The following is a 13974-nucleotide window of genomic DNA, read 5'->3' as shown; positions in this document are numbered from 1 at the left end:
CCAGAAACTTTTAGTAGAGCTGTGGATCTCCGTGCCATAGGATGTTAAGATTTACCTGAGTTCAAGGGAAGACAAAGAAAAAACATTTAGGACTTCTGTGAGCCACAACTGACAGGACTCAGCAAGTATTTGGAGGAAGTTTGTATATGCTTGCCCTGTTTTACCCTCTTCCCAGACATCTAGTTATGCCACTTGCTAGAGACAGTATGCTGGGCTAGGTGGAGTCCTCACATTTGTGTATTTTCTGAAGCTCATGCTGCTTGAGATGAAATTATTACTCCCTCCTGCCTTTTTTTATCTCTAAATCAAGTTGCCAATTAAAATTACAATCAACTTCCTCATCCTGTTCCTATTCTTATGTATCTCACATGCAAAATTTGGAAAGCAGCCAGTGGTTCTATGAATTTGATATGCTTTAGTTAAGACTGCCTCCAGCACTCCAAACTTAACATATTTTCCCCTAAAAGGACATATATCCAAATATCCATCGCATTATCTACCCAGCTGCCTGTGAGGATGGAGTTTGAAAAAAAGAATTTACCTCCAAATTTGCTGACCAAGTCCTGCTGGCATGAGAAGGTCAGGTTGAGTCTATGTTGGAGAATTTTCCAAGCGGTGTGTCTTAGATCCTGAACACCACTGGAGTTCCTCCAGTGTTTGTGAAGCACCATCTCCATGTGGCAGGCAAATTAATGATATTTGTCATTTCCAGTCCTGTTCCCCTGCTTGATGGACACAGCAGCTCACTTCAGTTTGTCCAGATTTGTAACGTGGGCACCTCTAGAAGAGACTTCCTAGATCCGATCTCTATGGACAGTCCCATTTCATGGTACAACTCAATCATTACAGGTCTGGATACACGAGAAGTGGCATTGTGTTTGATAGGGAAGGGACGAGAAGGGACCATTAAATAGAGCACTCTTGCTCTGAGTTTTCCCATCCTTCTGGTAACAGGCAGTCCAGAAAAAATACCATCAAAGGCAGGGGAACTGCAGGGCTATCCTTACGATTCCCTCCAGGCCCTGCACAGCAGATTTCAACAGCACCCTGAAGAAAGCGTGCCTCTTGGTGTCTGGAGCAGATAGGTCTGGCCACTGCCAGGAGATGCACTCTGGTGCTCCCCTCCCAGGGTCTCAGGCAGGGGTTGACAACTACATGAGAAAAGCATGCTCGCATCTGAGTGAGCGCTCCCATGTAGGGTCTGGGCATCCTTCCCAGAGCTGTGCCTGGCCAGTGAATGCACCTCAGTCTGTTTTTAATAATGGCTGAGGACCAAATTCTGCCAGTCTTGAATTTCTCCTGACATCCATTTGGAAACTCTAAAGGAAAACTTTTCCTCTTCTTTTTTTCTGTCTGTGATCCACAGTCAAAAAATCACCCAGGTGCTTGGTGTGCAGTTACTTTGGCGAATGCAAAATGCTTTAAAAAAAACATCTGTGGATCCATGTAGCTTCTTTCCTTCACTGTTTCTCTCAGTCAGCAATTTTTTCAAGTACATACTGATGGCTCAAGACCAGAAAAACTGATGAAAAACAAATGAAAAGTGGGATATTACTATTTAAATAATTATTTTTTTCTGGATGCAATTGGGATGAATTTGTGACCTTAGGGTAAATTAAATGTTTTAGGCAGATAATTAATATCTGGCTGTTGACAGTACATAATCCCTTTGCTTAAGAAAAACCCATACCACTACTGTTACCTAGAAGTCTCTTAAGGAATTTCTGCCTGATTCAGCACAGGCACAGATAAAAATGAAAAAGTATCATATTGAAGGAAATTTGTGGACCTGAATGCATGTTCAGAATCATTAGCTCTGGTGTTGTAGTCAGATGGCTGACTCTAAGCTGATTAAAAGCTGCCAAATACTTAAAAGCCAAGCCAAGTGGCCAGATGTTGCCTGCGGAAGACTGTTCCCTACAGATTTTTGCATCAGGCACTTGTGCAGTCCCATTTAAACAGCAAAGAAGAAAGCACAGAACTGCTGCGGTGTCCAATGTGCATTTTGGAATTGCTTGTTTTGATTGAGTGAAAGCAATTTGGTAGGAAATGATAAGGACAAGCATGAATCTATAAAACTGTCTCCAAATCCTATGAAGGAAAACATTACCTGCAAGTGCATCCTGAGTCCTTTAAGTATTTATATGCCCCTGTTGACTCCTTTGTATCAATTTACACAATCAAATCTCCAATCATTGTACTACACAAAATAAAATTCACTGTGCATCCTTGACAGCTTGCCAAATATGATGCAAATGTATACATCTATCAGCTAATCATCATATGTAATAATAGTAATTAGCAAATAGCCAGTCAAGCATAACACAAAATTACAACAATAAACAACTGGACAATCTGCCATTCAGCACTTGCCACAGTCCCAAATGTCTCGTCTCTAGTCTGAATTGTGACAGCACCCTGTTTCTTCACAAGATCTGGGCGGACAGCTATTTTTGCAGTCTCTGTGTCCTGAGGGCAGGCAGGCACAGGCTCTTCTGTAGAAGGGTGAATCAATTCTGTGCTTATTACTGTGGTAATTTTGTACCCAGTCCTCCAGTCATGTGAATTACCGTAGCCAACCTAAAATCAAAGAGCTACAAAAATTTACCATCAGCACAGCAACTAGAAAAATTACTTTTGGCCAGGTTTTCCAAGAGAGTCAGAGACTCAGAAGTACACAGAAGTATGTAAAGAAATTTTCAGAAATATTTGTGTGCGTTAATTACTAAAATCTTACTGAAATGGAACTCGATGAGAGGGAATCTGCTAGTCTGCCACCTTCCTATGTACATCTTTGATCAGCTGTGTGCCTTTAGGAAGTTCATCAGTCAAGTGGGTGTTTTTGAGAAGTTTACCGTATGTTTATGAAGTATAAATGACTCCTGAGAAAGTTTAATACTAATTAAATGTAGTGGATAGAGCAATTATCTTGTGATAAGTTGCCGAAATTGTCATCCAAAAACAATCCAGAGCTGGGTCCCTTATGAAGGCATTGCTTTCCCAATTAGCCATGATTACTTTCAGCTTTGCTTCTTCAGAAAAAAAAAAGAAAAGAAAAAAAAAGGAAAAGAAAAAGAAAAAGGTGCGCCTTGCTATGTTTGTTATTATTCTGATTACTACTAAATATCTCCATGGTTTCACCACAGTGTCTGAGCTTCATGTGGTTTGCTCTCCCAGGGCCAACTCAGTGACCTGGAACCCGCACAAGATGATGGGCGTCCCACTGCAGTGTTCAGCCTTGCTAGTAAGAGAAGAGGTATGTCCCAAAATACTTGCTTCTCTGGTCTCTTCTGACATTTTCCTTCTTGCATTCCTGCATGTTTTCTCCGTATGTGTGTCATAGTTAGCATTTGCTAATGTGATGAAGGTTATAAAAGAAACTGAGAAATAGACTTCTACTTGTGTACTCAAAGCTGTGAGTGCAAAAGGGAATTAAAGTAGCTGTCAAGCAGAAATGATAGATGCAATTAATGGCAATATCTTCACAGAGTTTTGTGGCTTTGTATTCATAATGTCTATCGTTAAGTTGTGGGTGCCTAGCTATGTAGCCACGCTGGCTTCTGTGTAGCATAAAAAGTGGCTGTAGGCAAAATCTCATCCTCTTAGGATGAACGGTGTGGTATAAATGCAGTACGACAATTGTTCCGGGATCTCGGCATCATTACACTTTCTAGACTTTTATGATAGATATTTCAATCCAGCTCTGATCCATATATCCACTTCAGGGCACATGAAAATAAAAAGGGAAGACTGAAGTTCGCTTGGAATAAGAAGTAGACATTTCATTCAGTACTAGAACTTGAATTACCCTTCAAGCCTGTAATTTCCATAAAACCATCGGTTACTGGGACAGCTGCTATACAACCACTACTTACTAGACCAGCTATCAAAAAGCTGGTTGCTGTTTTGCTAACAGCTGTACAACAGATTGTATACAAAGTGATTGCGCTTAGGAATAGAGAAGCTGACTTTTATTTGCCCTCAGGGTCAGTTCCCTGAAACAAATCCCACCTGATGAAGTCAGTACCATCCTTGACCTCTGGCAAGAACAGATGGCTCAGTTTAAGAGAAAACCAGTCCTCCCCCTCCTTCCCCCCTTCATTTTACTGTCTCAGTTTTGAGTTACACATAAAGCTTGGACTTGATGATAAACAGCCAAGTTTTGTTTCTTATTGGGCTGGAAATTGCAGTTTTAGGCAACAGATATACAAGGTATATCTTAAACTTGGTTGAGGAGTTCATGAGAGCCAGAACATGACTCTCTGCATTTCACTTAAAAAGCTGAACCATGCTTTCATGAGCCAGGTTCTTCCCCTTGTTGCCTGCTGGCCCTCCCACAAAGCTGCCTTTCTGAACAGTATCTTGCAACCCAGAAATAGCTCTAGCTGGCCGTTTAAAAGCCATATGCTCTTTTGTCTGTTCAAAGCTTTCTGTACCACTTAGGCATCCAACCTGAGCTGGGGGCTTTGCAGATATCTTTCTCGGAAAAGAGCTGTGCCTACATAAAAAGGACAAAATCAATGACAATCAGAATTTTAGACACCAAAGCAACTAGAAAAGTGGTGTGATGATATTTACATTAGTCACCAAATTGGCCTGGTCTGAGTCAACCAGAGGAACGCCTTCCAAGGAAAGGAGGAAAAGGAACCAGATCACGGAATAAAGAGTGAGATCCAAAAATGAACTTACGCATGACGATGCTAAGAAGCACAAAGTCCAGGCTTCATTTGAATAACACCTTGGCTCTGGGAGTGGATTACACATTGGTGGGTCAGGTGCCAGCATGTCCTGGACACCGAACAAGGTGTGAAAGAATTAGACCACTGAGCAACTAAGTTTGGTTTTGTCCTTTTTTTGACCTTTCTCTTGTGCTTGGACACATATTCCACTGAATTTGGGTGTTTTGTAATTTCTGCTGTGCAGCCACTTGCCCAAAGCAACCCTCGAAACAGTAGCCACACTTGTGCCAACAGGACTTTTATGTGTCTCTGTTTCTATAAGGGGCTGATGCAGAGTTGCAATCAAATGCATGCTTCCTACCTCTTTCAACAAGATAAGCACTACGACCTGTCTTATGACACTGGAGACAAGGCTTTGCAGTGTGGGCGGCATGTTGATGTCTTCAAGCTATGGCTGATGTGGAGGGCAAAGGTAGGACATCCTGCAGTGCACTTGTTTGCGTTAAAATAATGCACACCGGGTACTGGTTTCTTTTCTGTGATCATCATTTTAGAAAATACCTGACCTGAATTTCATGTATATAACATGAAAGAAAGAACATTATTGTTTTCCTCCTTTTTATACCTTTAACAGTTTAGCTTCAAAGCAGCACACATGATTTTGAAACTTGAACTCCATGGCTTTGCGTAGCATTTGCTTTGTGTAACTGTAGGAGTCTAACAGCATAAATCATATGCCTAAGAACGTTGTTATATACATCTCTGGAAGTAAAAAGATGGTTTTTTTTAATGACACTCAGAAATTAAACGTGGCAAATCAAGACTGGAATACCCAGTTTCGATACATTAAGTAGGCATGGAGTCATCTTGTGAAGGAGTAGATGAAAACTCATCAAAATGTGTTCTCTAGGAAATGTGAAAACACCACCTCAGATTAATTCATCTGTATTTGTAAAATGGTGCTAAATAAGTTCTTCCATATATTTATTCAATCCATTATGTCAAGTTGCCTCAGGTTTTTTTTCAGAGGAGATGACATCACTGTTTTCATTTCCAGAAAGCCTTAAAAATCCTCATGTGCTTCATTAAAACTCTGAAAACAGTTCTGAGGCAGACACCAAGCATGGCTGGAGGTGTGGGAGTCTGTAAAGGGGGATGCAATTTTCAGAGGTTGGAATAGCTGTTGTACTAACTGGGGGCCCCTACACGGCAGGCAGTTTTAGCCACATGTCTCTCTTCAGCTCCAGGCCTTTCTCCCGGGGCTACGCTAGCTCTACCCTGTTTCAAAATCTCTGTATACAGAGGGATAATGACACGAGCTTTTAAGTCAGTTCTGCACTGCCAGAACAGATTTAGCAGGGATGTGCCTCCATTATTCAGAGACATTTCTTCTTTTAAACCCCATATTTTCAATGTCTTATACTGCTTTTTCTCTTCTCACACTCCATTTGTAATATTAATGTTACAAAATAAGATGCATGTTTCTTAAGTGGTTTATCTATTCCAGCTGTTTGTTCCCCTTCCTCCCTCTTAAAGCTGGATCCTTTGTGGCATCACAGCTGGTGACTGCAGGAACAATAATGATGTCACAGACAGAGGATTATGACTTCTGCCAGAGAAGAAAAAGCAGGATTTGCTGGAGCTCTTCAAAAACACGGCTTCTGACTTGATGTGGTGTCAATTAGAATAAAAAGGGGAAAAACACCAGGGAGGCAGGGCAGTATTTGAACAAAATGTGCATTTCCACAGCATCAGGCTGGTCTCTGAAAGCATATTTTTGTGTTTAACTAAAAAGGATTATTCTTGGAAAAAGCCCCGGCTCATTACCTCTTAGAGATTAAAGCCCCCTATTCTAAAAATGGCCCCAGATTCCCCATGTATGCAACTCAGCATCTTCCTGTGGAGACAATCTTCTGTGCCAGCCCAGGCCTCTCTCCAAAATCTACGGATGAGGCCACCCTTTATCACCAATGTTACCAATATTTTGCTGAGAAACAAGTAGTATCAGGGGCATATTGTGCATTCAGGGAGTCAGCAGCAAGACCTATAGGTGCACGAACTGCGTGCAGGAAAGCATCCTTCATCAAACAGAATCAGATCCTTAATCTGTCCCACAGAGACTTCAGAGAGGTGACCTGTGCTGGTGCTGTGGTGAGTGCTGCGTGGTCCTTTCACTGCTTCTGGTCACAGAACAGAGAGTCACATCATTATTTTTTTTTCCTTTTTCCTCTAAAGGGAACCACAGGATTTGAAGCACAAATTGATAAGTGCTTGGAACTTGCAGAATACCTATACAACAAAATAAAGAACAGAGAAGGGTATGAAATGGTGTTTGATGGAAAGGTATGTACTGCAACTGTTTTTTTCTTCCCAGTTGATCAGCAACACTTGCCTTAGATGCTACCAACACTTCAAACCAAAGAGCACATAGCAAAAACCAGCGTCCCTTGTAACAAAACCTGTTGTGCTGATAACTCTCTTCATTATGGGATCCAGGGACAAGGCAGCTGTGCATAAGTTACCAGTTCGTACAGTTTCACCCCACTGAACCTAAACACAGGCATCTTAGGGTAAAGCAGCACACGCACAATTAGAACCAGATTTCAAACAATAAAAAGAGGTTGTAGTTTTGTAATTCCATGGCCCGTTAGGAATGTGGGTTACAGTGCCCCATGTAGCTGTGAAAGGTTGTTTGTGCAAAGTTCATTTATCAGCAGCCTCCAGTGAGCAGGCACGGGGGCCCCACAGGGACCTGGGGTGACCTGTGGGGACCATCCGTGTTGCAGTCCCTAAGTACCCACAGTGCCTAAGTACCCACAGCACAAGGATAAATGTCACCCTTCTGCCTCCAACAGAGATCACAGATCCACACTTGTATGCCACTATGTAATTTAGTTCCCACACCTTACACATCATCACTGAATTTGGTCCACTGAGTCTCATGATGGGTAAAGATACTGACAGCAGTCAGGGCTGCTCTAACTCATGCGTTTAGCATCCAGCGAAGAGGAACGCGGTGAGGCAGGCAACTGTTGGGAGATTGCAAAAATACAGAAAATGTCAACTGATTTTGCCTTTCCACTTGGTGCTCCCAAGTAAGTTGAAGTAGCTAAGGCACTGTGATGCATACATATTAATTCAGGAGCTAGCTGAATCAAATGGAGAAGTAATAAATTTCATTAAATGTACAAAAAAATCTTAGACTATCTCATGCACCGCCTGTGACTCCTGTTTACAGGGTCAGATTTTACATTATGCTGTCATGTCATAACAGTAAATGACACGGTCCTTGCCTCTAAATTATCTGTAATAGGCATTTGCCTTATCCGTATTCCCTTCAGCCTCCGTGGGGGACAGCACCTACAAAATCTAGATGCTTCTCAGTAGGGGATAAATATATTTGCACAGCTGGGTGATGTGTTTCCGCATCTGACATCCTGGGAATAAATTGCCTAAAATTATCCTTTCTGTATTAATGATGATGATGACTCTCAGCGGACTACAGTAATGAAAGCCATTGATTGCTGTCACAATATGATGCATGAGAGGGGGAAAGGCATGAGTTTAATTGCAAGTGAGATATTATGAGCATTTCTTGCAGCATAAACCATTATTGTTCTGTGTTTAGCCTCAGCACACAAATGTCTGCTTCTGGTATATACCTCCCAGCTTGCGTAGCATGGAAGACAACGAAGAAAGGATGAGCCGCCTTATGAAGGTAAGAAGCATTCCCCCAGGATGTTGGGCGGTGAACAGTGAAATCTGTACAGGCAGGCAGGCCCCAGAATGAGCTCCAGAGCATGGGCTCAGGTCACTTTATTCTGGCAAATGACACATCCATCGTCATTTTACTGCAGGTAAACTGGCACCATCATGCTTTGGTCTCCACATTTGGTATTCCTTGCGTTTGCCTCTTCTCTAGAGTGTGTATTCAACTTTGGTTACAGTAAACTACAATTGGTAAACCCAGCAAATGTAATAATTGCGTGGTAATACTATGGCACTCTGGCATACAAAAAGAAGATGGAAAATGATTGCAACAATTTTTTGAGCATTACGAGCACAAGTTACTGTGTCCAGTTACCTGTCAGCAATACTGAGAAAGTAGAGAGGGAAAATTCCCCCATGGTTTTAAAAGCTGGGCAAAGAGACCAGATAAACCCAATGCCTTTCCAATAAGCCATTTACTCCTTAACAGAGGTTAACTTTTTTTATTAACATTGGACATATTTTCATTTTAACACTTCTTGTAACTGTTCATCCTTATAAAAAAAAAAAAAAAGAAAAAAAGAAAACATACTCCACTTTTTGTTATGATAATAGTAATAATAACAATATTACTATTAGTAAAAATAATCCCCTGCTTTTCATTGTATGCCATTGCAGGTGGCGCCAGTGATAAAAGCCAGGATGATGGAGTATGGGACGACCATGGTGAGCTATCAGCCTCTGGGAGACAAAGTGAACTTCTTCCGGATGGTCATCTCAAACCCAGCAGCAACTCATCAGGACATTGATTTCCTGATTGACGAAATAGAGCGCCTGGGACAAGATTTATAATAGGCGGGTGTGAAAGTCTGTTCCTGGACCTCTAAGTAGACAATTAAGTTGTCACAAACTGTGCGAATGTATTTGTAGTTTGTTCCAAAGTAAATCTATTTCTATATTGTGGCGTTGGAGTAGAGTACAGTTTAAAATCAAGAAACATGGCTCCTTTAAAGTCCTTTCCTGCGTTTTAGAATACCTCTTTAATAATTAGCTGCACAAAAAGCTGCATTGAAACAAATACGGAAGAACAGAAGATACTTAAAATGTTACCCCAAATTTTAACAGTGACTACTTCAAATGAAAAGCAATCAGACTGAATGATGCAAAATTTGCCCAAAATGGTGACAAAATCAAATTGGGGGAAGGGGGAGGGGGTAGTGAGAAACAGAGTATACAAGCTGTATGTTTAAAAGTGAAAGTATTTTGCCTTTTTCGTAGTATTAGAAAAGAATTTCTAATTTACCTATAGCAACATTTCAAATGTATTTAAATAGGTATAGTTTTACAAAAGGAAAAATATATATATATTAAAAAATCCTATTTTGTAAACTATATATTTTTATTTTATATGGGTTATAAAACTGCAAGGACAGAAGCTGAAAATTAACTAGAATTCTTTTTCTTTTGATGGAGGTGCCTCAAATGTTTATTACTGCTTATTTTAAACCATAAGCCCACATACATTCTGAAGAGGTACCCATACCTCATTTCTCCATGTCACATGGATTGTGGATCTCCAGGACTGATTACTGAAAAAACCTCAAGAGTACTGCAGCTCTTAAAACCACTTAATAAGATCAATTACAGTACAACAATAGGATGCTATTATTCCTAATTATGTTTCCCACTTGGCCTAACTAAGCAGACGCACAATCAGTATACAGTGCTAACCAAGACTGAAATAAGGTTGTATTTGGATGGTTTCTTTGTCCTGTGGTAAAAAAGCCTATCCAAAAAATGTAATGTGTCTGAATAAATGCTTATGTTGTAACAATTTCCTCTATGTGCAGTGCAAAGCTACACTGAAAATACAAATTGACTGAAATTCTTTCTAAATAAAGCTACATTAAGAGGGTAAAGACTTCTCACAGATGTACAGGTCTGCAGGACAAGGCCTAAACTAAACGTGACTATAGTCCAAATGGCAGTGATGGAGCGTAAGTAACAAACTTTGTCAGAGGCTTCTCCCAATACTGGGCTACATCCCTGTTTGCCATGGCTTTTGAAATTGCAGAAAAAAAAATGAGCTTAGGCTACATCTGCCTAGAACAGTCCACACGGAGCCTCACTGGCCTTCACAGGCACAGCTCTTGCAGAATTCATGTGCTGCATCATTCCTTAACATTAGTGGTGACTCCGAGATGGCAGCTGAAGTTTATCCTCTTTCCCCTCGGTATCTGGAAGCATTAGTATGAATTACGGGGCTTAGGCCTGCCTATTTATAACCCTACTGAAGTTTTGGTTTAACTTCGCCTAAACAGCCAACTTCTGTTTGTAAAGCAATATGGTTTTGCTGGCTCTAAAATACTTGAAGAGAAAATAAGAAGTGCAATGTGGTTTTAATTTAATCTAAAATACATAAATGAAGTATTAATGTAATATCATTAGGACATGAACTAAGAAGGAAATAAATTGTGTCTGTAATTGTGTTGCCTTTATTATATTGATAGTACTGTTTTGTCACCTCAGATTGAGGCTGTGCACTTTAGATTTAAACTGTACAATGTTGCAAATCAACATGTGTTGCTGTATAAGCTTGTACAATATATTATTGATATGTCATTATTTGTGTGGTAGTGGTATTTACTCTTGATATTGTAAGAGCTGCATTCACGCCAGTCCCTCTACTGTATCTTTGCTTGGTATTAACCTCTTCTTGTCAGCTTTCAGGCAGACCTCTCACCTCACTTTGGTGGATTTCCATTGCTGCCTACAGTGCATAATGGAGTGAGCTGAGCTATAGAGGAGATGCCAATTCTGTCAGGAAGGACTTCAATGTGACCTTTGCTGAACGTGTCAAAATCACCAGCCTAATCACTGAAATACTGAGTAGAGCAGCAAATTACAGTCTTTCTTGCCGTGAAAAAGGCAAGCAGAAAGCATTAAAAAAAAAATAGTACAGGGACAATGATGAAGGTGATGAATAGCCTGGTTACATCTTGCATGTGCAATTCTGTTTTAAAGTGCTAAGTGCATACGATGTATTTATTAGCTGTATGTGCCAATCCAAGATTTACATTCGGTGTTCCAGGAGAACCAGCATTTTTTTCCACTTTACTATGTTTATTGCAGCCCGGAAAGAGCGGCATAGCAACCTGTTCTTGTGTTTGACCAAAGTATCTTATATGTGTTGTTGATCTAAATCCAAATAAAAGTGTAAAATGTGACTGTGGGTCTTTTCATTAGCAGCACTGATGGGCACTGTCAGCAGAAAACATATTTATCACTTGTGCCACTTTGGAGCAAGGCCCCAATAAAGAGAATGTTTAATTGTACTGCTTTTCTGTGTCTCCTTCTGGATTTTTTCATGGCAAGATTCATTCTGTTAATTATCGTAACATAAAAACAATTCCATCACCAGACCCTTTTTGAGGCAATACTTGGCACCAACATACAAGTGTAAATCTGCCATCTGCTATTCCTTTACCTTATCTTTACAAGACAGATTTAGTCGCTTTATTCTCCTCAGACAAGCTCAACAATTTTTTGTCTTTTGTTTTGTCTTTTCATTCTATGAGCACTTATCTGCAAATTAACCATAGACTGTAATCAGCCTCCAGCACAGTGGAAGTTGTCAGGATGCTTTCCAGGGTGACACAAACTATATGATGGCAACAATTTAAAAGGGCCATGAAATAATAATAAAATAAAATTTAAAAAATAATTAAAAAATAATAATAAAAGACAAAACAACGGATGCAAAAATTAAGATTTTAGTCTGCATGTCTCCCCTGGCCTCATTCTTCCAAAGTTCTGTCTGCCCTATTTTCCTTCTCTCTGAAGAGCTTCATAGCCTACAGCAGATGCAGAGAAGGAAAACAAAATGATGCTGTTCAGGAAGTTTTTGTCTGAGATGAGGTTTTGTGTATCTGCTGTAAGTCTGCAGTAGAATTTGTGATTAATGCCTATACCCCGTACTTAGTAAGAGCCCAGCTAGAGACTCTGTAAGGAGAAACAGAGCTGGAGAAGATGCTGGGCAGTAGGACATCCTCCTTACCCTGATGAAGCTCTTTGGTGCTGGGACAGGGAGCAGTTTTCCTATTTTTGCCTACTCCCATGTGTCCATGAAGCTTGGGCTTTGCTGTAAACTCTTCACACCCAGAGCTGCGTGGCGTGTCCCTGTGAGATGGGGATGGAGCAGATCTGCCTGTCCCAGCCAAGAACCTCCTGGCCACGTTGAAGGAAGGCAAAATGAAGTTGACAAAGAAGAGGATATCACGAGAACCTGGATAACAGCTCTCCACGAAGACTGGTTCCTTTTGGCTATATGAGACTTTAGCTGTAACTATAGCTGTTTTGCTGTTTCTCTGCTCTTTACCACAAGGCCCCCAGAAGAGCACTCTGCATGGGGAGAGCCATGGATCTAGAAGAGGAGATGACCTATCTCACTGCAGAAGCATACCCTCACGGCAAGCTTGCATTGGCCATTTCCCAAGCCACTGTGCAATCACTTGAAGGTCCCAGGAGCCATCAGTCCCTCAGGTCCTCTGACCACCCCACTGGGCTGTGTCTGCCTCTCCACACCAGACCTCCTTCTCTACCTTCTCACGCCTCTTTCATCCCTCTTGCCCCTTCCCCACAACATGGATGTATGTGAGCATCTCAACCATCTTCATAACCATGGGACCTTTTTTCTTAAAGGTTCTTTTGAAACGCAGCCTGCAAATTCAATTAAAAGTCTAGTTCAAGATTAGGGTCCTCAGTCCAAGAAGTGGCAATCCTTTCTTTTAGCATGGGATGGTCCTGGTCCAAGCTAACACCAGGAGAAGCACAATATCAGTGAGTGGCCCCACCCTGGAGACAGTCTGCTGTGAAAGGATGGAGGGGAAGAAGGAAGAGCTTTGCAGAGTTTGGGGAGGCCTCAAAACCTACTCTGAGCCAACCCAATTGACTCACATCCATCACAGCACAGTCCACTGAGTGTGTTCAGTGCTATTGAAGTATTTCATAGTTTACTTCTAAAATTTGTATTTAATAAATTCTGGTTTAGTGAATCGCAGATAAACCAGGTTCTGTGAAGCAGAGACTGGCTGAATGAGCAGACCTGATGGTGGCCTTGTGCGACTCTGACACAGTTGGCAACTGCTATATTCTGGAATTTTACTCTGGGGGTCACAATTTCATCCAGAGTGACAGTCAGCTCCTTACTGAAGATACCCTTTTATTGAAGATAGCCATTCTTCCATAAATAAATACTGTGTCCATTTCTTGATACAGAGTGCAAAAACACATGTTGTCAGTAAAGCACAGCAGCACATTTTACTGACAATGCCTATGGGTCGTGAGGAACTAGAAAATATATTCACAACCATCTTAGGCACCACTCATGGCCAGCAGAACTTCAGACTGAGCTGTGTGCTCGCATCTAAAAAGCCACATGTCAAATTATGTAAAAGTTGTGAGGCTTTTGGGGGCTTTTTGGTGGTGGTGGTGGTGGTTTGTGGGTGTTTTTGTTGTTTGTTTGTTTGTTTGTTTGTTTGTTTTTGCAAGAACTGATACATGATTTAGAAGTCCAAAGCATTTTCTT

At 41.0% G+C, this 13974-nt stretch overlaps 1 protein-coding gene across 2 annotated transcripts in view; it reads left to right on the top strand.

The window, feature by feature from the left end:
- GAD2 (glutamate decarboxylase 2) overlaps positions 1-11722 on the top strand; it is a 38238-nt gene extending 26516 nt beyond the window's left edge. For both annotated transcript variants that reach the window (XM_066991580.1, XM_066991581.1), the window contains 5 exons: positions 3178-3256; positions 5002-5151; positions 6915-7022; positions 8308-8397; positions 9066-11722. In XM_066991580.1, the coding sequence (XP_066847681.1) occupies positions 3178-3256; positions 5002-5151; positions 6915-7022; positions 8308-8397; positions 9066-9239 (601 nt within the window). In that variant the 3' untranslated portion in view covers positions 9240-11722. The remainder of the gene's footprint in view (positions 1-3177; positions 3257-5001; positions 5152-6914; positions 7023-8307; positions 8398-9065) is intronic.
- Positions 11723-13974: the final 2252 nt, after the last annotated feature.

This window comes from Anser cygnoides, chromosome 2 (genome assembly GCF_040182565.1).
Source record: "Anser cygnoides isolate HZ-2024a breed goose chromosome 2, Taihu_goose_T2T_genome, whole genome shotgun sequence".
Taxonomy (NCBI): Eukaryota; Metazoa; Chordata; class Aves; order Anseriformes; family Anatidae; genus Anser; species Anser cygnoides.
The sequence above is the reverse complement of the archived record's forward strand: the minus strand, read 5'-3'. Positions and strand labels throughout refer to the sequence as shown.